The 22,605-nt window shown below is 47.7% G+C and overlaps 3 protein-coding genes and 4 non-coding genes across 7 annotated transcripts in view; 6 read left to right on the plus strand and 1 right to left on the minus strand.

Annotated features, from left to right (window-relative positions):
• Positions 1–5,770: 5,770 nt before the first annotated feature.
• On the plus strand, positions 5,771–8,586 carry RPS8 (ribosomal protein S8). Its single transcript, XM_011367567.2, has 6 exons — positions 5,771–6,008; positions 6,403–6,509; positions 6,979–7,078; positions 7,424–7,599; positions 7,836–7,965; positions 8,428–8,586. The coding sequence occupies exons 1-6, from the start codon at positions 6,005–6,007 to the stop codon at positions 8,535–8,537; spliced, it is 627 nt and encodes a 208-aa protein (XP_011365869.1). The 5' UTR covers positions 5,771–6,004; the 3' UTR covers positions 8,538–8,586.
• LOC111744449 lies at positions 6,237–6,315 on the plus strand. Its single transcript, XR_002782172.1, has one exon. It is a non-coding gene; the product is annotated as a small nucleolar RNA SNORD55/SNORD39 (small nucleolar RNA).
• On the plus strand, positions 6,799–6,899 carry LOC111744452. The gene has a single exon (XR_002782175.1). It is a non-coding gene; the product is annotated as a small nucleolar RNA SNORD46 (small nucleolar RNA).
• LOC111744451 lies at positions 7,660–7,730 on the plus strand. Its single transcript, XR_002782174.1, has one exon. It is a non-coding gene; the product is annotated as a small nucleolar RNA SNORD38 (small nucleolar RNA).
• LOC111744450 lies at positions 8,242–8,310 on the plus strand. The gene has a single exon (XR_002782173.1). It is a non-coding gene; the product is annotated as a small nucleolar RNA SNORD38 (small nucleolar RNA).
• A 1,957-nt stretch (positions 8,587–10,543) lies between the features above and the next one.
• BEST4 (bestrophin 4) lies at positions 10,544–14,783 on the minus strand. Its single transcript, XM_011367568.2, has 9 exons — positions 14,585–14,783; positions 14,404–14,498; positions 13,591–13,824; positions 13,332–13,486; positions 12,784–12,861; positions 12,264–12,461; positions 12,071–12,151; positions 11,811–11,965; positions 10,544–11,646 (listed from the first exon to the last, which is right to left on the minus strand). The coding sequence occupies exons 1-9, from the start codon at positions 14,734–14,736 to the stop codon at positions 11,373–11,375; spliced, it is 1,422 nt and encodes a 473-aa protein (XP_011365870.1). The 5' UTR covers positions 14,737–14,783; the 3' UTR covers positions 10,544–11,372.
• Positions 14,784–21,038: 6,255 nt separating this feature from the next.
• Positions 21,039–22,605, plus strand: part of PLK3 (polo like kinase 3) — a 5,267-nt gene continuing 3,700 nt past the window's right edge. The window contains exons 1-5 of the mRNA XM_011367570.2: positions 21,039–21,484; positions 21,638–21,745; positions 21,840–21,956; positions 22,094–22,223; positions 22,309–22,396. Of these exons, the coding sequence (XP_011365872.1) occupies positions 21,275–21,484; positions 21,638–21,745; positions 21,840–21,956; positions 22,094–22,223; positions 22,309–22,396 (653 nt within the window). The 5' untranslated portion in view covers positions 21,039–21,274. The remainder of the gene's footprint in view (positions 21,485–21,637; positions 21,746–21,839; positions 21,957–22,093; positions 22,224–22,308; positions 22,397–22,605) is intronic.

The raw sequence follows: 22,605 nt of genomic DNA on the forward strand, positions 1-22,605 counted from the left end.
ATCTTATACCTTGCAACTTTGATGAATTTGTTTATTAACTCTAACAGTTTTTTTTGGGGGGGGGTTTGTAGATTCTTTGGGATTTTCTATATAAAAGATCATGTCATCTGTAAATAGATAGTTTGACCTCTTCCTTTCCAATCCTTTTGTTTCTTGCCTAGTTGTCCTGGATAGAATGTCCAATACAATTTTGAATAGAAGTGGTGAGACTGGACATCCTTGTCTTGTTTCTGATCATTAAAAATGATATTACCTGTGAGGTTTTGTAGATGGCGTTTATCTGGTAGAAGTTCACTACTGTCTCTTTGTTGAGTGGTTTTTATCATGAAAATGTATTAGATGTGTTTTCCCCTTTATTCCATCAATAAGGTATAGTCCATTGATTGATTTTCAGATGTTAAACCAACCTTGCAAACCTAAGATATATCCCACTTTCTTATGATATATAGGCTTTAATTCCTGCTTGTGCAGAACTTCAAGGTCAGCCGTATCTCACTGATATTAGCACATTTTCAGGTCTTTCCTGACTGGGCATATACTCAGCCCTGCATATGCATGTGCCTTTCTAGATTCCCAGAAATGTGTGAGTTTTTTTCAAATCCCCCAATTGACTGTTTTTTTCTTTTAAGTGTTTTTGTTTTGTTTTGTTTTGTTTTGTTCTGTTTTATCAGCCTATCAGCCCCAACTAGTAATTCTGCCTCAGGAATCTGCATTGCCCCTGACTTTTTTTTTTTTAATTAAATTAATTTTGGGTGACATTGGTTAATAAGATTATATAGGTTTCCAGTGTACAATTCAATAATGTGTCATCTGTATACTGCACTCTGTTCACCATCCAGAGTTGAATTGTTTCTACCATTATCACAATTACTCATTTTATATCATTTAAATATATTAATATAAATGATACATCTTACAATACACTATAAACTTGAAGGCTTCTTCGCAGTACTTTTTGTCATTGGAGTATATGCCAGTAAAGATGTACTATCAAAGTAGTACCCTGTTCTAAACCATTTGAAATATTTTTTTCTCTATTTTATTACTTTAAATTCATTTGTTTTCATTTCTTTCAGTTTCATTTGTTGTTTTTCCTTAATTTTATTTTGTTGAAAATCTAGAGCACTTAAACTTCAAAATTAAAACTATAAAAAGTATATTGAGTTGTAAGGCATCCATTCATGTTATGACTTCTTCCCCCCTGTAACCCTAACTTCTTAAAAACAAACACCTTGGTGATAGGGCTGGTCACAGAATGAGCTCTGAATGAAGTCAAATTAAGACAAGCCCTAAGAATGGAGCTTTTCAGCAATCTGCCAGCCAGCTCAAATGGTGACAATTCTTTGGGGATGGGCTTTTGGAGAATTTCAGATCCATTCTGCCTCCTCCAATTGCTGTTTTCAAAGCCACTGTGGAGCGGGAGGAAGGGAGTGGCATTAGGGCAAATTAAAAAGCAACAAAGCTCACTGCTCCATGATTCAGCTATTTTTCTTATGAAAGTTCCTTGGCTTGTTGCAAGCCTTTGGTTAATTTCAAAGTTCTGGAAAAGTTGATTTGGACAATTTTGGCCAGTGTTCTCACTGCTTTTATGGAGGAGCGGTTTTCTGAAGGTCCTTATTCCATTCCAGAAGTGCTTAAGGCTTTTTACCCCTGATGTTCCTTCTCACGTCTTTTTACACTTGATGTTCCTTCTGCCTGTTTGTTTGTTTTTTTTTTTTCCCCTTCAGGTCTCAGTTTACCCCAGGTCTCTGTCACCGGAGACCAATCTCAGAGCATCCTATCTCAAGTTTCTCCCTATGCCCCATGATAGCACATTACTTCCTTCACAGCACCTATTACAATCTAATTGTCTTGTCCAGTAGAGTTTATGCTTCAAGTGTCTTTTTTTGTAAAGATTCTCCAGGGCCTAATCCCAACTGTTGTTCTCAATTTCTAGTGGCACCAGTCTGCCACACTACGTGACTTTATCCAGCAGCATTCTGTAACCCAGGTGTCAGGCACAAGAGGTTGGATTGATCCCAGGTTTAAGGACTTATAGGATGAGGAACTGGTGAAAATTAAGGTTGAGGGAGGTAAAGATGCTCATATATAGGCGATCAAAATACGATAAGGATAATATTAGAGACAGGTCAGGATTTAAAATCTTATAGGCACAAGTTGGTGAGAACCAGAATTCACAGATAACTGCAGTAAAGAGGAGTAGTGAGTGTTATGGTTTTATAGTGTGAGATTAAAAGTGTGTGGGTTTTAGGGAGAGTAGGGTAAGAATGGCCTGAAATTGGTAATGAAGACCATGGAGCACACCTGTTTCCCACCTGGAGTGCAAGAGTGTAGTCATCTTCCACTTGAGAAGGTTGACGAGGAAAAGTCCTCTGAGAGAACAAGGTTTCTGTTAAAAGGAAAAGGAAACATTCAGAGAAGAGATTGGTGATATGGAAGATTTTTCTGATGAATGACACAGGACAGAAGATTTTAGGAAATGGATAGTGGGAAATCGGTAAAAAAAATATCACTTGTGTCAGGATTAGAATGTGGGTGATAGGTATAATTCAAGAGATGATTTCTTTTTAAGGTGACTCTTGAAAATAGGGACAAAGGCATAATGTGATTAATGTTAATGGTCTCAAAGCAAATGAAGCGGTGGCCACGCTAGGGTATTGGAGGGGAGTGGGAGAGAGGATCTCTCCAGGATGATATGGAATTACAGTCCCATGACTTTTGCTAAAACAAGACTAGAGACGTGGAGGGCATGGTGTGGGACATAAAGAACTGTCTTAGTCTGATTTCAAGAGCTCCAGGGATCTCTCTTGAATATTGCCCAAATAGGGATTCAGATGTTTTTATAATTAGTCTACTACTCAAGTACATGCAACACACCAAAAAAATGCTCATGTGATACAGACTGGCTGATGGAGTGGACACTTTCTATAGGTAGATAGAAGAATGAGACCATGGTGAGTGGGGGTGGGAAATACCAGTCCCATTCTCTTCCAAGCTTCAGTCTTATCTTTCCAATCACTTGCAGTATAAAGAATAGCCACGTGTATGTCCTACAGGCAATTCAAATTCATCCTAAATTGGACTTTTTAGAAACCTGCCTCTCCTGTGTTTATTAATTGGTATCACCCCACCATTCATGTAGTTTCCCAAGGAAGAAACCTCATGTCACTCTTCTCTCATCCCCATAATCCAGTCTATTACAAAAGTCCATTACCTAACAAGTGCCCCTTGAATCCACCTTCTCCTTTTTATGCCCAAAGCAATTCCCTTTTCCCTTCTTGTGCCAAGGGGCTGGGGATGGAGAAATGAATGAGATACCTGCAATAGACTTTTAAGATCTTACAGTCAAAGGGAAAACTAGTTGAATACGATGTGGTAAGTAGAACAATTTACTCAAATATTCGAGCAGGCCGTTCAAATATTTAGAGTGCTTACTAAATGCGAGGCATTATTCTAGGTGTTGAAAAATAATAGTGAACAACACAGTTTCTACTGTCATGTTTATTATATTTTAGTGAAGAAAACATAATGAGCATGTAAAAGCAATGCTAGTTAGTACTGAATGAGTTGAGAAGATGAGTACTGGTATTTTAGAAAGCAAGCTGAGAAAAAGCCTCCCAAGTGTGTGTATGGGGAGGGGTGAGATTTTGAGCAGACTTGAAGCGGGGGAGGAAGCCATGTTAAGACCTAGGGAAGAGTATTTTCTTTCAGAGCATGAAGGCCTGAGGCAGGAACAGCAAGGTCAGAGTGCCTGAAGTTGAGTTAGGGGGACAGAAAGTAGATAAGCTGTTAAATTGATGTGAAAGAGTTAAGCAGAGGTCCAATATTCCTGAACCTCCAGGCCATGGTAAGAAATTTAGATTTTATTCTGAATGTGCTGGGAAGCCAGTGAACGGTTGAAGATACAGAGGAAGAGATGTTGAGAGAATCTCTTTCAAGGAATGGGATAGGATCTGGAGCCAAGTGTAAAAGGGCCTATCCATCAGGCAGTTTATTCTTTAAAAAACTGCCCTCTGCTCTGCGTTCCTCCCCAGCCACCAGCCTAAATCTCTTTAAAATTATACTTCTCAAAAGAATTACCTACATACACTGTATCTTTTTTCAACTTCCCCTTCTGTTTCAAGTTTTTGAGAAAACTAATCAAGTTTTTGTCCACTCCACTGCACAGAAACTGCTCTTGCCAATGCCACTCAATAACCCAATAATCACTTTTTAGTCTTCCTTTTAACAAGACATCACACAGCTTGAGACTGTGCCATCACCCTCACGTGTGCTGGCTTTCCTCCTGTCGCTCTAATTGTTCCTTTTGGCCCCTTTGCCAGCTTCTTTTCTCGACCTGGCCTTAAATGTTGTCATTCCTCAAGCCTTGGATCTGGACCCTCTCCTAGTATTTATGCCAAAGGTTGGCACGCTACTGTGCACTGACAGGACCCATGAGTTAAGAAAGTCTTTTGTTTGCAACTGTTTTAAAAAAATTCAAAAGCGTATTTAACGACAAGTGAATCCCAGTGTCCATAAAGTTTTATTGGAACATGGCCACCTCCATTTGTTTATTATCTATGGCAGCTCTCACACTACAATACTCAAGCTGAGTAGTTGTGACACAGACCCTAGAGCTCACAAAGCCTAAGGTATTTATTTATCCTTTACAGGAAGAGTTTGCCTTACGTTCCCTCCCTAGGTTCCATTCATTCTAGAGGCTTTAATTACCATTAATATACCAACGATTCCCAAAGTAACATCTTCTGTCCAGATCTCTTCTATGAGGACGATCAAATGTGAACATTCAGCTTCCTGTTGTGTTGTGTGTGGGGGAGGACTTTCCTCTTTTACTCGTCTTTAGTTCTTATGGCTGGACTAGTAATAAAATCATAAAATTGACATGACTAGATTAACAGAAGAAAAAATTTAATGTGTGCACATGTGAAATCATAACATGATGTTCGAATAAAATGGGGCTCCAAAAAAATTATGAAACCAGGAATTTTTATATTTTTTATACAAAGAAAAAATAAACTTGTGAGAAAGTGACAAGACAAAGAAAGTTAGTGCTGTTTAAAAGGGTATCTAAGCAAGATTTGGGCTCAAGCAGTAAATTCATAAAGGCCAAGATTTGTTTATACGGACTGTTTGGCTCTGAGCTATTTAACTCAAGCGATAAGGGGTGTCTTCCACGAGCAGGGGGACACCTTTCACATGGGACATTTATTTCCTGCATTCAAGGAGATGAGAGCAAGTCAAAGTGCCTTTCAGGCACCAGCTGCTTGTCAAGCAACTTTAATTCAAAGTAGTCAATATACCATTGTAGGATATTTTGGGGGCGGCCTGTCTTGGGCCCTGACAGTCATTCTCACTTACATGAATCACCAAGACCTCAAATTGAACATGTCCAGAACAGCTCCTAACTTGGCCTACCCCACCTCAGTTAACTGCACCAACATTCATCCAATTGATCACGTGAGTTATTGGGAATCCTTGACACACCTCCCTCTCCCTAAAACCCCACCTCCAATCTATCGCCAAATCCTTGAAAACAAAACCCAAATCCATCACTCCTTTCCATTTCTACTGCCTTCCACCCTTTCCTCTGCACCCACATCTCTTATCCTGGACCACTGCAAACGCTTCTAAAAATTCTTGTTAAAAGGTGAACAAAGCCAGGCTACTCTCCTTCAGTTGTGCCCTGGAGTCCTCAACCTCCACCAAAGCAGTGTACAGCTGTTGAGGCGGCGAGACTCCCCCCTCCAAACCTTGCCCTAGGGTTTCAGGACACAGAATCCTCTCCCAAGCCCGGAGGCACTCAGCAATTTCTCTGTAACGAAATTAACTTCAGGCCTCTTTCTACGGCGCAGTCGCAAAAACGTAGGAGCTATACAGCCTCTTTCTACGGCACAGTCGCAAAAACGTTGTAACTCCAGCCACTTTCTACGTTAAAGGGCGGGACTGCGTTTTACAAACCGGACCGTGACTCTTTGCGTTTTCTCTTTCCAGCCGGCGCCGAGCTATGGGTGAGTGTCGATCTGCGTTGGGGGCAGGGTAGAGGAGCGAACTTAATCCGGCGCCATCCTGCCTCACAGCCAATTTAGGAGAATGGGCGCCCCGACCCCCAGCAACGAGCAAGTATAAGGAGGGTGATGCTCGAGTTTGGGCCGCCGAGCCCGTGGAAAGGGCCGGCGCCAGGGCTTCAAAGCGGCATCAACATGGCTGCCGCGGGAAAGGGTGCAGGTTGGGCCGCATGTGTATGATGACACCTTAGTACTGCTGTAAACCCCGAGTGCTCAGTGGGGAAGCCAACCTTGGAGAGCTGAACGTGCGGCCCGCCGGGCGAGAGAATCTGGATCTTGCGAGGGCCGGCCTCGCGTCCCAGTGAGTCACGTTTCCGTCCCCCGCTCCCATTTACAGGCATCTCTCGGGACAACTGGCACAAGCGCCGCAAGACCGGGGGCAAGAGAAAGCCCTATCACAAGAAGCGAAAATATGAGCTGGGACGCCCCGCTGCCAACACTAAGGTGCGTGCGGGGGCTCACCACCCGGGAGATCGCATCCCCCTCATGTTCTTGGTCCAATCTCCACGTGTGGCTGTTGAATCTTGGTAGAGCTCCGAAACCTGTTTCAGGGGCTGCGCAGCCTCCCGCCCCCCTTTTTTTTTTTTACCTGTTGGAGAGATTGCACGGAGATGTGTGTTAGGGTTGGAGGGTTGCTGGAGGGAGCATGCTCCACACATGATTGAAGTCTGGTATTATTATTGCATGGACACTGATTTTCCGCGTTTGGAATCAGGTTTTTCTTCTTGGAGGTAACAAGTGATGAAAAAGTATCCTTAGGTGTGGTGTGGCCGTCTTGGTCACCTGTGTGCCACTTGCCAATGCTAGGTCTTGTCATAGTTACACTGACTGTTTCCTCCATCCAGCTCGGGTTCCTTCTTCTCTTGTCTTGCTCTCTTTGATAACCTAGTTCCTGTCTCCATGTGTTTTCTAGATTGGCCCCCGCCGCATACACACAGTCCGGGTCCGGGGAGGCAACAAGAAGTACCGAGCCTTGAGGCTGGACGTGGGGAACTTCTCCTGGGGCTCCGAGTGTGAGTGAGGCGGGAACTCGGCAGAGTCAGCACCTAAAACCTTTTAAGCTTCATTAAGTGCGTTTAGCAGGAAGTTCATGGTCTCCACCCAGATACTGAAGTTTCTCCTGGAAAGACTGAGGTTGTAACCAGAGAGTTTTCTCCAGCCTATCCTATACCTTAACTCACGTAGTCTCTGCGAGTGGGGCTGAATCTAGAGACTGAATGTATGTGTGGTTGTCAGCTGCCTGGAAAGATGAGCCTTCCCTTGCTGCTGCTTAGACCCTGTTAGGGTGGGGGACGGGAGGGCAAGGACAGTTGGCCTCTGATTTACATAACTTGATTTTGAATTTCTCCTGTGAGCAGGTTGTACGCGCAAAACAAGGATTATTGATGTTGTCTACAATGCATCCAACAATGAACTGGTCCGCACTAAGACCCTAGTAAAGAACTGCATCGTGCTCATTGACAGCACACCGTACCGACAGTGGTACGAATCCCACTATGCACTGCCCCTGGGCCGCAAGAAGGGGGCCAAGCTGGTGCGTGTTTGGGGAGTCAACTTCCCTGTGGGTGGGAGGAGGCCAGTCTAATTCCAGTCACCTTGTGATGAAAGTTCTGTCCAGTTCTGCTACTGAAGGGGGAGAGATGAAAGCCTTTAGTGCTGAGGAAGGTGGCAGGAATTGGGATATGCTGGGTTGAAGGCTCTGATGACATTCCTTCCCTGAGCTAGGGATTGGGGACCCCCACCTAATCTATCTGTATCTCCTTTATTCAGACTCCTGAGGAGGAAGAGATTTTAAACAAAAAACGGTCAAAGAAAATTCAGAAGAAATACGATGAAAGGAAAAAGAATGCCAAAATCAGCGGTCTTCTAGAGGAGCAGTTCCAGCAGGGCAAGCTTCTTGGTGAGATGGTTATTGCATGCAGGATGTGGTGGGGGTGTCATGGTGTGCCTTCTGCATTGCTTGCCTCAATTCTTGTGACTGCCAGCCATGTGGTCTAGAGGGTTCACTAGGACAGTTGAGTGATAACAGCATACAAATCAACATTTAGTCAACCCATTAGTGTGAAGCTAAAATGGACAATAGTGGACAGGAGTCCATTGGCCTGAGTTTCACCTCTGCCTCTGAGAATTGCAGGGGTATCATTTCAAGAAGTCCATGGCCAGGCTAAGGGGGCTGTCTCACTGATGAAAACTTTGTCCAGTTCTGCTACTGATTTTAAGTGACGATAAAGTATATCTGAGGAGACTGTGGGTTTTATGCCTGCCCCCAGGGTACTAGAACCGTCATGGACTTTTAAGGGAACATTAGTTTAGGTAGGGCCACAGTATTATTTTGCTAAAGACCTCTCATACTTTGTTGCAGCATGCATCGCTTCAAGACCAGGCCAGTGTGGCCGAGCAGATGGCTATGTGCTAGAGGGCAAGGAGCTGGAGTTCTATCTGAGGAAAATCAAGGCCCGGAAAGGCAAATAAATCCTCCTCCTGTCTTAGCTCCTATAATAAAGGTGTTTATTGTGTTCTTTGTCTGTGTTGTTTGAATATTTGATCACAGGGGCTCCCAACAATATTCGGATGTTGACTTTTAGTTTTCAACCTGGGTTCATGGGTGGTCTAGAAATCTTGGAACTGTTCCAAATTTCTGCATTGTTGAAAGTAAGTTATATACATGTTTACACATGCTGTCGGTTTTGGGTGTCTTAAAATTATTTCTCTTGAGGCCTAATCCCTTCCCCCACTTCACTACTCAAAAGTATGTTAGATTACCAGTGATTTCTGCATTGCTAAATTTAAGGGTCAGCTCTGTCTTCAACTTGGTATCATTCTTTCTCCAGCATTTAAATGTGGTTTATGGTCCATCTTTCTGACTTTAGTCCACACTTACCCTGACATGTACTTGGATGTCTGCATGTTCAAAACTGATCACATTTCTCAAGCTCCCTTTTCAAGTAGCTTCTCAACTATTTGCAACAGATACTTGTTTTCATTAAACTGATTAAATCATCTTAACCCTTAATAGCACATCTAAGTTGGTTCAACCATTAACACCACTTTTACCATTCTGGCAGTTTTTTGCATCCTACTTCCTTTGAGTGCTGCTTCTGTTGTCCCCAGAGCAATCCCAGCAATCTGATCATTTTAAAAAAGTCAGGTTTTTGACGGCTTTCCATCTCAAAATCCTTACCAAATACTAGGGAACTCAACATCATCTGGTCCTTTTTTTCTATGGTGACTACCATCCTGGCCTTGCTGAATTAGTGTTCACTTGGCTGTTTTTCCTTTGTTGGGAACACTTCAAATACCTACATGGTTTATTCCCTCCAGGTCTTAGTTCTGTCACTGGTGAGTTCTTCCCTGATCACAGTTTTAAATCGTGGCCCCCTCCACACTGTCCTTTGCTCAGTTTCTTTCCCTTTACCCTTTAACCTGGTGTAAATCTCGCTTTTTTTTTTGTCTTCTCAATATAACTCCAGGGGACCAGGGATATTTGTGTCCTGCTGTGTCTCCAGTATCTGGAAAAGTGCATGGCAATATGCCAGGCACTGAAATATGTGTTAAATTGAGTTCTTAAAGATTTTATACATCATAAAAGTTGATGGAAAGTGCAAGTACATATTTTAAGAGCCAAAGAAGTGCAAAATCTGATTGGTTCATCAAATTAGCTAAATTGCAGACTTACGTGAATAGTCAACTGAGAACTAGGATATGAACCACTTTTTTGAGTACAAGAACTTAAGGGTTAAAAACCTAATCTAAAACTTTACCATTGGCTCTGGGGAGACCTTGTCCTACCTTCCCACCCAGTGCTCTTCATGTACCACCTTAGTAGCTAATGTGTACTCAGATCTCTGTCAGGCATAGTAAAGCAACACTCAAGCACTTTGCCTTTACTTTCTAATTAAAACTTTACAGGGCATTGATCTTTATTCCTCCCCCTCCTTCACTCCTACTTCTAATCTGTCAGGACCAATAGGTTCTTTGTAAAGGAATCTACCCACTTTCCCTCTCCACTGCCTCCGCAGATGACAAGCCCAGCAAAAAACCTCAAATACCTTTTCAGTGAATGGCTACTGTGGGGTGCTATTGTCTCCACATTATAGATTTGGCCACTGTGAGGCTTAGAAATGTTCAATAACCCAGCAGGAAAGTATCAAAACCATCATTTTAATCTAGTCAGTTGACAACGCCAGAGGCTGCACTCAATCTCTACCTACACACTCCTGCCTCCCCTTCTTTGAGTTCTGGCATTCGTCATCCTTTGGCCTTAAAGGTCAGTTTTGACATTCACTAGTTCCTTTAGCAGCTAAGCTTAGAAGGCAGGAAACTTAGAGGAGCTCAGTTTAGCAACGACTCCAATCTAGTGCTGGGGCCGTTTCCCATAAGGCCCTTAGCATCGACTGAATGCTCCCAGCACTACAGTCCTACCATAGAGATGGATTGCAGCTTTCACCCCTTAAATTATCTATTCTCACCCTATTTGGTTGGTAGGAACAGAAAAAGGCTTGGCACTCTGTGAAGTCCAGATGCTGAAAGTCTAGGCTGGGTGGTGTACGACTGCCTTCACATCTGAGTTTAATCACCCTCCAAGGCAGATTCTGAAACCCTTATCTTTCCCCATCATATAGCATACCAATTCAATTTTAAACAATTGTAATTGCACAGTAATAAATATATTCTCATTGCAAACAAAAAATTGAACATTACAGGTAAAGCAAAAGTCCCCCAGCACACACACTTTGACTCCAGAGTAAGGTTGTCGGGCTAAAGTATATCCTAAACATCTTATGTATAACTCAAATTGTGATCCTGGGGCCAGCAGCAGTAGCATCACCTGGGAACTTACTAGAAATGCAAATTCTTTAGCTTCATTCCAGATCTAATAAATCGCAAATGTTTGGAGTGGTACCTGTAACTTTTTAATAAACCCTTCAATAATGCTGATGCTCTCTCAAATCTGAGAACTGATCTAGTCCTTCCAATGCCAAGGAAATGAACAGTCCACCTGGGCCCTAGTCCTCTATGCCTCGCCCCATGTATCTTGCCAGCTTCACCTCCCCCAAGCAATCGATCCTACCTTCTCCCGCCAAAGTGGACACATTTCCAGCCCTGGCTCAGGCCTTTCCAACCATCTTCCTCTTTCAAGGTCTGTCCCTAAATGCCCCGGCTCAGGGCACACAGGAAGTGCTGTTCTAATAGTGCTGGAGGGCAGAATGGGGCACCGCCCAGAAAGTGGGAAGTAATGGGCGGGAAGCGGGTTGGGGTCAGGCCTAGGGGCGGCAGGCTGTGCAGCCTGGCCCCGGCTGCCTCTGCTCAGAGCTCCTGAGTCTGGTCCCCCGACCCCGCCACCTCCTCCTCGATGCAGTCCGCGGCCTCGGGGTCGCCGTCCTCCTCCGCCCGGAAGCGCAGCAAATGAGGGGTCCGGGCGGGTCCTCGTGCGCGGCCAAAGTTCCGGAGGCTCACGGCGGGAGAAGGCGCTCCTGCGCCCAAGAAGCGACTGAGCAGCGGGGTCTGCGCGGCGGACACTGGCGGAGCCGACTCAGGAGACGCCTCCACCTGCAGGCTCTGCTCCGGGTCGTCGCTCACGCTGCGGGCGGGATGAGCGCGCCTTCGTGCCAGCCCGGCCCTTGGACCCGCTCTCCAGAGATGAGGGCAGGAAGGACCGAGTCATTGGCACCCTAGAGGGTGGGCGGGGACCTGGGGGCCCATGTGTTTGGTCAAGCCCTGCCTCCTTCAGCGCGGACCACTCACCGCAGGTTGAAAGTGGAGCCCAAGAATGAAGGTCGCAACGACTCGGCCACCGTGGCTGCAGTGTAGGGCGGCTGCGCTGAGCCTTCGTCCCAGTAGGGGTCTTTCTCGACGGGAGGCAGGTTCTGGTACATGTCGTCCACGGATAGCAGGGACACCTGGGGTGGGCAGCAGGTCACAAAGGTCCTCCGCTCCCCTCCACGCGGGGGCTGTGAGCTGTCAGGCAGGAAGAGCCCAACGAACTGCCCTAGACCTCTGCTCACCTGCAAGTTGCGGTCAATGAGCTGGTTGGTTTCAAAGTCATCATCATCCTCACCAAAGGGGTTGATGATCTGTTCGGCCACCTGCAGGTTGTAAGACAATATTTTCTGCCCTGTCCTCTGTCCCTAAAGTTGGGGTGAGCCCTGGGCCCATGTCTCTACAGAGCAAGCTGGTGTGACCACCTGAAGTGCCCACCTTGAGCCAGCCAGCATAAAAGAAGAACTGCAGCAGAGTGGTGAGAGGCACATACATGTCCAGGTCCCCAAGGGCTGGTCCTGGCTCCTGGCCTGGCTCCAGAGGCTGCCAAGGTTTGGCAGCCCCTGGCTCTGGCTCCACAAACTGGCGGCCAACCAGGGAGAGGGCAAAGAAAGAGTATACTGCTATGGTCACCACCTGGAGAAGGGGGAACCGGGCTGAATGGGACAGGGAGAAATGCTGTCCTTGTCCCTAAGGGCCTGTGGCGGGGGGCGGGGGTGGACGGAGGGGGGGGCGGGGGGGGAGGTCCTGACAAGTATTAAAAACATATAGCAAGGTGTGTCAGCACCAAAGGTAGTGGTCTAGGGAGGCTTTGAGGATGAGCTTTTGGCTGTTCAGTGTCTCACTAGACTGAACTGCCCCAGAGCAGGTACCATCTCTAATTCTTCTCAGCATCTCACACGCAGTATAGAACATACAGTAGGCTCTGAGACTAGGGAGGTGAAAGGCAGTTAGTTACTTGAGTGTAGACGAGAGGGATGCTGATCCAGTCATAGTGGAACAGCATGCTGCACTTGGCTCGGTACTTGTTCAGCTCCTGGTGGAACAGCAGGAAGAGGATGTCAGTGAAGGTGAGGAAGAATGGAGAGAACAGAGGAGCCCAGCACAAACTAGGCCTGGACCAGATCTGGAGGCTCATTTTGCTTTTAGAGTTTTTATCAGGCTGGGGTGCCTGTGATGGGAAGCAGTTTAGCAAAATAATTGTAAGCACAGAACCCCGAGCCAGAATGTCTGAGTATGAATCCCAGCTTCCTTAACTAGCTCTGTGACTTGGGCAAACTTCTTTTCTACCTTGTGCCTCAGTTTCCTCATCTGTGAAAGGGGATGATAATAATAGTACCTATCTTAAGGGTTGTCATGAGAGTTAAATGAGTTAATATAAGTACAATGCTTCCAACCGTGTGTGGTACATAGTGGGCACCATAAGTGTTAAGTACTAAAATTATTATTCCAGTTTGCAAAGCTAGGGGAAGGAGGGCAGATGTGCCTGGTCCTAAGTAGACTCACTTCCAGGAGCAGGCAGAGAGCAATATCATCACGGATTCGCCCATCTCTCCGGGCCTGAGCTGCTAGGTTGGTGAACCAGACACAGGGGACCCAGTACTTGTTAAAGTCGGATTTCAGACTCTCAAACTTTTTCCTTTCTTCCTGGGACATGAAACCTGCAGGGATAAAGTGGGTGGGTCATAGATTCATCCTCTGCCTTTAGGATGCCCTGGAGCTCCTCCTGGCTGTCAGGCCTCCCCTCCCTGAAGGCCCAAGGCACCTGCATATACCACGTGCTCCATGGTGGGGAATCGCTTGAGCACGCGTGTGCTGACTGAGCGCAGCACTAACACTGACGCCAGGTTGGCATAACGGATGAGGGTCCGGCGCAGCAGGCGGCCATGCTGGTCCATGCCATGCACACTGGCCGAAATGACACACATCAGCTGGTCCGGCAGTGGGATGCTTGTGTACTGGGCCCACCAGCGGTTCACCACCAAGGTCACGTAGAAACCTGGTCACCACCATGGGTAGGAGGGATGAGAAGGGAAGATGGAAGGCCTGGGAGTCAGCGTGCCCTTCCTTCCATCCAGAGCACCTGGTCCAGGCCAGGTTGAACCAAGGCAGAGGGAAGGACGTATTTGGCTCTAGCACCCTGCCTTGCTGTCAGGAGGACAGTCTGTTCTTCTGGTGCCACCCTGATGTGCTAGACCAAGCTGGGAGGAAGGAGTACAATCCTAAGGCAGAGAAGTAGTGGTTCAAGGCCAGGTAACAGTTAACTCGAAGCTATGCTTCCCATGAGGGTGGGAATGAGGTGTCACCTGTCTCTAGCTCCCCTCCAGTCCCCAGAAGGTGATGAGGCCAGCAGGTAGCTTGGGCATTGTTTGGAATGAGGATCCAGCAAATGATAGGCAGGGCCTAGCCTTCTGGAAATCCTGGGCCTAGCACACAGCCCCATGCCTTCTGAGCCTTCTCTGGTTGATCTGCAGGCTGTGCCGCTGGGGTAATTCTGACTCTCAGAGCTATCACCCCCACCCAAAAGTCAGGAAAGATAGGTAAGGCGATTACCAGGAGGAACTAGAGAGAGCCTTACCCAGGACAAAGGACAAGGGGATGAGGTCCGCAGAGCGGTTGCAGTATCGAGCCACCTGAGCATACACATATCTCTGCTCCTGGGTGAGCAGCAGCCTGGAAAAGTTCACGTGTAGGCCTGGGTTAGAGGGAGGTGGGCAGCCTAGTCCCCCACAGACCACCCTGAGACCTCACCCTCTCACCGGTAGGTGATGCTGAGCAGAGCATACAAGATGATGAAAAGTAGGAACTCCTTGTAGAGGAGCTTGTAGATACTTCCCCTCCAACGGAGAAGTAGCCCAGAAAAGCCTCCAAAGCGGGCCTCCGCCACTTTGAGGGTGTACGAAATCGTCATGGCACTGGGAACCTAGGGTAGGAGGTCACAGAGCTGCCCCAGAGCTGTTTCCCCCAGAAAGCCTCTTCCTTAGCTTGGCTTCTCATCACTAGGCTTAGTTCCCCAGGCAAACGCCTTTCAACTCTGGTCATACCCCAGCCTTCATCTTGTGTCAGCAGACAAGGAGAGAGGAAGCTGCAGAGCAGACAAAACACCCTCATCTCTCTCAGGACCCAACAGAGCAGGAGTCAAGCCAAGATGGGGCGGGGCAAGAGGGAACTGAAATCTAGGCCCTCTCATGCATGAAGTTTTCTCATACTCCTTTTAGCCCCATGCAAGGCTAGGAATAACCAGATGCTGAATTGCTGAGGACAGGAGATTTAATTCTAGCTCAGACCTACCACTATCCCTTGGGGGCTTGCTCTTGAAGCTGATACCTGTTTCCCTGAGGCCCAGAGCGCTCTTACACCCATCCCACACCTGCCTACCTGTTCTGGGATGCAGTCTGCGTTGAGGAAGGAGAACTGGGCTAGCTTTCATCCCCTACACACTTAAGTACCTTCTGGGCCCATAAAGTTGGCTGGACTGAGGTTATCATTGATGGATTGAGGCTGTCACCCAGCTTCCCCTGGTCCTGGGAACTGGAACTGGATATGTCTCCCTACCCCTGTAGGGCTGGGCTGGCCTTTGAATGGCAGAGGTGCCATTTGCACTGACCCCACAGCTCACACAGATGACACCATGTCCTTGAAGTCAGAATGACAGGAATTACTGTCCCACGCTCCAGGTGAGAAGACAGATGCATGATAAATTGCTACAATCATAACAGCTGCTGGTCACAGAGCGATGACTAAGTGATAGGCACTGTGTCAAAGGTACTACTACATCATACTCTTGTGGAATCCTCATCGCAACCCCATGAGGTCGGAATCATCCCCATTTCACAGATGAGGCTCCAAGAAGTAAATGACTTGCCCAAGGTCATACAGCTAGGAAGTGTTGGAGAGAGGATTCAGAGCTGGAGTTGATGGACTTCAAAGGCTGGAATTTGCCCATCTGGGCCTAAGCAAGGGCTCGCACTGTGGGACCAGGGTCCTATCACCAGGCACCCTCTTAGTCCAGGCTCTGGCGGGGCTGGCCCAGCCCTTCCCCATCCCTATTCCACAGGGCTGACGAGGCCACAGATCTGGGACTCAGGCCTAGGGATGTAGACCCCCTCAGCCCTGTGTCCAGCATCTTGACTCCTAGGGGTGTCCAGGATCTTGAGTGAACATGTCCACTTCTAGGCCTCAGTTTCTTCATCTGTCAAATGGAGGAAATAATACCTGAGGCACCAGCTCAATTGTCCACCCAGTGCCAAGGTCATCTACGAAAACCCAGTAGTGGTGGTCTTGCTTCTGAGCTTGTCTTGGGGAGCTCCTTCCCCCACACTGTGAGCTGCTTCCTACCCATAAGTGTTTCCTAAAGAGGGGAAGCATGAAAGGGTGATTAGGAGCACAAGATTGGGAGTCAGACAAACCTGGGTTTGAATTCTAGCTCTCTGTACCCTTGTACAAGTTAACCTAATCTTTCTGAATCTGTTTCCTCCTTTGTAAAACAGGACCAATGACACCTTCTTCACAGGGCAATTGGGAGTATTCAAAGAAACAATGCCCAGAACCTGGAGCACTGTAGACATTTAGCCTGGGTTGCTATTACTGTAACAAGCCAAATCTGTTTCCTTTGGTTTCCATCTATTTGTCCACTGTTGCATCCCAGAACCAGACAATCCTTCAGAAATGAAGAGGCAGAAAGAACTTTCTCCTGATACCTCACCAGCCTGCCCGCAAGCCAAACAGTGCCAGAGCCTGGCTTTTAAACTGAATACACAAGGCCCTCTGAGATGTTCCCACCTTTACCCACTCATCCCCCATCACCAGCCTCTAACCCAGACCCTTTTCACTGCTCCTTCACAGCCCAGCTCAGAGCATCCTCCAAGAAGCCTGCCATGATCTTCCCCTAGGTCACTCTTCAAAGGCCCCTGGGTTTCCTCTCTGGCGACAGTTAATCATACTGATCTATAATCTGCCTACAGAGACATCTCCCTTCCTGCCCGTGAGACCCTTAAGGACAGGATTAGATCTGATTCATCTTGGTAAAGCTCAGGAGGACTTGAACTCAGGCAGGCTTTCTTTTCTTTTTTCTTTTTGTCCCTTTTAACCTGAAAAACATCTGGGCCTCCTCCCTCTTTTGCATAAACAATTTCTTGGATGAGCAAGGTCTGGAAATGTACTCATGGCCTGATGAGTTATGTTCTCCTTCCAGGGCTCAGGCGAGATGTCAATATGATGAGAGAACAGGTTTCTCGCACCTGGGAAGCCAGGCTCTGGGATGGAAGGAACTCAGGCTCTGAGGTCCTGGGGGCTTCTCTCTGACTGCATTCCTCGAGGGCAATGCAGCTGGCTGCATTTCAGTCCTCTGTTTCCACCCCCATCTGTGGCCCTCACACTTCTGCCTGTTACCAACACTCTAGATCGCTGGGCTGTGAATTTCCCACAGAATCACAGACAGGAGTATAGGACCTGAAGTCTCTGCCAGAGAAAGGGGGCAGTCCCCAGGCTCCACCCATCCCCTCCCTCCTGAGTAAGCTTATGTCCCTTCCTCAATGCTGACAGGTCTCTTTGGTTTATGGTCTAGGAGAGGGAACCACTTCACCAGTAAATCACCTGGCCCACCCTTCTTTATCATCCTCTAGCTCTTACCTCTCCTCTTGTCTGGCTCCCTCTCTTCTGATTTTAACCACCAATGCCCCTCTCCCCTCCTCACAGCTCATAGCTGGATATAAGGCTTGGCAGTTCACAGCATGGAGTCTGGAGCCAGACTCTTCAGATTTTCAAATCCAGACTCTACCGTGAACTACTTTTGTGATCTTGGGCAAGCCATTTAATCTCTTTGTGCTTAATTTTCCCATGGGGAAATGGGAATGATGATATCTATCTCACAGAGTTGTTGTGAATAGTAAATTAATCAATGTTTATAAAATGCTCAAAATAGTACACGGTAAGTATGAAACACTACTGTACCTATTAGCATCTCTCTTCTCTCTGGTCTGGCATTAGCACTTCTACCTCTGCACTCACCAAGGACACCTGAGATCTCCTTATTGCTTAATCCCTCCTGAGTCCTAGCCTTACTTGGCACTTCTCATTTTTGACAGACTCCCTTAACCTCTGTGACCTGACACTGTCAAGAGATTCTTGACTCAGTTACTAAAGGGACAAGGAGTGCGAGACATGTACTCTACTAGGAGTAGCAGGCTTGACAGCATCCTGTGGGGGATGGAGATCCAGAAGGACAGCTCAGAGAAACCTCAGCTTGGGCAGAGGTTGTGAGAGTCTTGGGAGGTGGGGAGGGAAAAGGGCACTAGTAAGAGAGACATGGAGACACAGAACAGTGTAGGAAGAGGACAGAAAAGTCAGGCAAAGGCAAATAGTGAAGTCAGACATCTTGGGTTCAGATCTTGGCTCTGCCCCTTGGTAGCTATATATGACCTGAGGCAAGTTTAACCCTTTGAGCCTCCGTTTCTTCATCTGTGAAATAGGAATAATAATCACATTTACATCGTAAGGTTACTGCGAGCAGTCAATAAAATAAATGCTTAGCCCAGTGCCTCCTGTGGGCAGATGCATAAGGTCCATTAATAGTAGCATGTGTTACACTGAGGGAGGAGGCAGAGCAGACTGCCAGGCCCTTCAATTACAACATCCTGGAGGATCTCCTCCTGATGTCCTGGTTCCCAGGAGAGGGCGCAAGACCCTTGTTAACCTCCCAAAGGGAGAAGACAGTGAAGGGTAACAGAATATGCCCAAATAATAGAATACCCCCAAATATGCCACTTTGATGTATTGATTATTTTGACCTGTAGGCACTCGAAAAACAGCAAATGCAGGGAGAGGTTTTCTTTGAACTTCCCTTATCTGCCTAAAGACAGATCCTCCAAAAGGAATTCATAGGTCATAAATTCCTTTCCTACGATGTCATCGCATATCACAGGAGAGAAGACTAAAAGTCTATATCATATTCAGAAAAACTTTGTCACAAACTATCGTATCTCCCATCCATTCTTCTAGGACCCATTCATCTTTCCTAGAAATCATTTACTCTACCCTAAGAGTTTTACATTCCCTTTCCCCCTTTCCCTATTAAGATAGTTAAGCCTGAATTCTAAGCCACATGAAAGAGTTATTCATTTTTCCCTGGGTATCTCTCATGTATACATAAATTATATATGTTAATAAACTTGTTTTTCTTTTGTTAATCTGCCTTTTTTTTTTGAAAGAGTCCCATCGGAAAACCTAAGGTGGGTGGAAATAAAGTTTTGACTCCTCTGCAAAGTCCTAACCCCCAGTACCTTAGAATGTGACTGTATTTGGAGACAAAACCTTTAAAAGAGGTATGTAAGTAAGTTAAAATGAGACCTGTAGGTGAGTCCTAATCTGATCTGACTGGTGTCTTTATCAAAAGAAGAGATTAGGACACTGAGAAAAAGATCATGTGAAGTCAGAGGGAGAAGTCTGCCATCCCCAACCAAGAGAGAGGCCTCAGAAGAAATTAACCTTGTCAATACTTTGATCTTGGACTTCCAGCCTCCAGAACTGTGAGAAAATAAGTTTCTGTTGTTTAAGCCATCTAGTCTACAGTAGTTTGATGTGGCAACTCTAGCAAACTAATATAAATACATTTTGCTTTATTTTCCAAAATAAAATTGCAATATCAAATATGCAAATATCAAATTTGCAATATTAAAATTTCAAACTATACGTGCCTCAGCCCCATTTTCCCTGTGGATTTTTCGTTTCTGGCCCCACCACTACCATCTCTCTCCTGGAAAGTTGTTGACCTATAAAGACCAAACTCCTGAGTATGGCACTTCCTCCCCATCTCCATCTCTCACTCCCCCTCACTCATCTGAGGCACTGGTATATCTTCCCATCTCAGGGTGTTTTGGTTCTCCCTTCAGTGGCTATGAAGGGCAAGGTTAGAGAAGTAGGCCCTTGTGGGCCTGATAAGGGGTTGGGTGGGATGGCCATATGGAAAGAGGATGAAATGGAAATGAGACCAAAGTCAGGGAGCCCAGCAAGGTGCTATAGCAATAATTCCAGCCAGGGAGAGTGTGACCCAGATTAGAGTGGGAAGGGAAGATGGAGCTAAGTGGATAGATTTCAGAGATATTGGGGAGATAAAACTGACAGAAACTGGGTACTCAACAAATATTTGTTGACTTTCCTGACTACTCTTTCTAAAGTAGGCTCTTTAGTTACTCTTCTGTTTACTTCCTTCATAGCACTTTTCACAGCCCGCAATTACCTTGTTTATATATTTGCCTATCGTATGTTTCCATCAAGTAGATTGTAAACTAAAAGAGGACTGCAACTTTAATCAGTCCTATTCAGAAAGAGCTGGGCGCTTACCAGGTGCTCTCAATAAATCTTTGAAAACTGAATGGCTTCATAAATGATTGGATTATATAGAGTGAGGGGAGAGAGGTGAGAACCAGGCCAGGAGATCTGTCGATCCTGTGTCAACCCCTCCAGAGTGGTTAAGACCCTACCTCTGTCTCTGGCCCTGGGAAGGGTGGGCATGGACCAGGGTTCTAGAGGTCCAGATGGCCCCCTATCGCTGGATTTAAGAAAATCCAATTACCATCCTTCGTTTTCTGGCCTGGCTGCTGACTCAGGGCAGTGGGTGTTATCAGGGAAAGAGAACAGGAGACTCGGCCAAAACCCCAAATCTGCACCCCCGAGTGTGGAAGTAGGTAGCAAAATTTGGTCTGGCACATGGTAAAAGCCTTGAATGTCAGGTTCTGTTTGACCCCAAAAGTCAGCATGACAGCGCCGGGACCCCTTTCCTGTCCTGCTCCCAGCAAGCCAGGCTCGATTTGGGAGTATGTCATTTCTCTCAGGCCCGAAATGGGGCAGCACTGAGTTTGGCCTTCTGGCCCAGGACGTGGGACAAGCGCTCGGTCACTCGCACTTAAAGAGGAGTGTTGGTGACACGCCCAGGTGAAAGCGAGCGCCGCCCCTGCCTCTCTCCTCCGGGCTGGAACTCTGGTCCCCTTGGTTGCTGGGGAGACTCCCCAGATGCCCAGCACCCAGTCGGACCTCAGCATAAACCCCGAAGGATCCGGAAAGAAATGGGCCCCCAGTCGCCAAGGAGGGTTGGGGTAGGGACGAAGAAACGGCTGGCGGCTGTATCCGGGTGGAATCTGTACGGTGCCTAGTAGCATGGCGGCGCCTTTAAGACCTGAGCAGGAGGCTGGGCCTCGAGGTGCGTTTGCTGGGAGGAGTAGTTTCTCGATGACGTAAGGCGGGCGAGGGGCGTGGTTTCTCGGTGACCGGCCTCCAGGAAGGGGGCGGGCTCTTAATGACGTGACGCCGGGGAGGGGACAGGCGTTCATTGATAAAAACGCCGGGCTCCCACTGGCCGGAGCGCAGCGTAGCAAACCTCGGCAGCGCCACGCGCGGCGGGGGCCGGGCGGAACCGAGAACGAACCCAGCCCGCGTTGCGACGCACCGTCCGCATGGAGCCCGCCGCCGGCATCCTGTCCCCGCGCCCCTTCCCGCGTGCGGCCGCTCCACCCGCGCCACCCGCGGGTCCGGGACCGCCTCCGCGTGCCATGCCGGGACTTGAGCTGGAGTCGCTGGCAGGGCCGCCGGCGCAGGACCCGGGGCGCCTCATCACGGACCCGTGCAGCGGCCGCACCTACTTCAAAGGCCGCCTGTTGGGCAAGGTGAGCTGGGATGGTGTTAGCGAGGGCCGAGGCCCTTGCCATCCTCTTATCCCGCGCGAGGCGGGGCAGGGGCCCTTGTCTTTGGAGAGGGGACTTCTGCGGGCCAGATCCGGCTCCCCTTGGAGCACCTTACCTGATGTCCCCTCCTCATAGGGGGGCTTCGCCCGTTGCTACGAGGCCACTGACACAGAGACAGGCAACGCCTACGCGGTCAAAGTCATCTCTCAGAGCCGCATCACCAAGCCGCATCAGCGCGAGAAGGTGAGCCCGGGCCCAGGCCCAGCGGACGAGGGGTGGGGTAGGGACAGTGGCATGAGAGCCCTTGAAAGATGACAACCTCGCTCTCCTATTGCAGATCCTAAACGAGATTGAGCTGCACCGCGGCCTGCAGCACCGCCACATCGTGCGTTTCTCGCACCACTTTGAGGATGCTGACAACATATACATTTTTCTGGAGCTCTGCAGCCGAAAGGTGAGGGATAGTGATGGGGAGGGGAATAAAGGGAGCCTTAAGACGGAAAGCTAGAGTCCTGTCTCTTCCTCCTCGAGCACTGATGGAGGGAGGGTCAGGAATGGTAGACCAGAGGCTGAGGCAGTGGCTCTCGGCAGTCTCTGGCCCACATCTGGAAGGCCCGGCACACCCTGTTGGAGCCAGAGGTGCGCTACTACCTGCGGCAGATCCTTTCGGGACTCAAGTACTTGCACCAGCGAGGCATCTTGCACCGAGACCTCAAGCTGGGTGAGACTCCTGAGCCAGCAGGATGGGGTTGGGGGTTGGGAGGCAGAGAGAAATGAGTCTGACACACCTCTCTGCCCCCGTCTAGGAAATTTTTTTATCACTGAGAACATGGAACTGAAGATGGGGGATTTTGGGCTGGCAACACGGTTGGAACCCCCAGAACATAGGAAGAAGTGAGTATTTACGGGGGGGGGGTGTGGCCACAGTCTGTGCGTGACATAGATGACGTGAATGACAGACAATATGTATGTGGGAAGCACAATGACTGATGTGTGTGTGTGTGTGTGTGTGTGTGTGAGAGAGAGAGAGAGAGAGAGAGAGAGAGAGAGAGAGAGAGAGAGAGAAAGAGAGAAAAGACGATGGGCCGTTTTTGTGTGAAAGT

The sequence above is a fragment of the Pteropus vampyrus genome, unplaced genomic scaffold (genome assembly GCF_000151845.1).
Source record: "Pteropus vampyrus isolate Shadow unplaced genomic scaffold, Pvam_2.0 Scaffold135, whole genome shotgun sequence".
Taxonomy (NCBI): Eukaryota; Metazoa; Chordata; class Mammalia; order Chiroptera; family Pteropodidae; genus Pteropus; species Pteropus vampyrus.

Bases quoted from the DNA above. Each gene is read 5' to 3' on its own strand.
- RPS8 (XM_011367567.2), top strand. The intron at 7,600-7,835 runs GTGCGTGTTTGG...TCCTTTATTCAG, and splicing joins GCAAGAAGGGGGCCAAGCTG to ACTCCTGAGGAGGAAGAGAT. The intron at 7,966-8,427 runs GTGAGATGGTTA...ACTTTGTTGCAG, and splicing joins CCAGCAGGGCAAGCTTCTTG to CATGCATCGCTTCAAGACCA.
- BEST4 (XM_011367568.2), bottom strand. From the start codon at position 14,736: ATGACGATTTCGTACACCCTCAAAGTGGCGGAGGCCCGCTTTGGAGGC. The intron at 13,825-14,403 runs GTAAGGCTCTCT...GGTGGTGACCAG, and splicing joins CCCCTTGTCCTTTGTCCTGG to GTTTCTACGTGACCTTGGTG. The intron at 13,487-13,590 runs GTGCCTTGGGCC...TTATCCCTGCAG, and splicing joins GGAGCACGTGGTATATGCAG to GTTTCATGTCCCAGGAAGAA.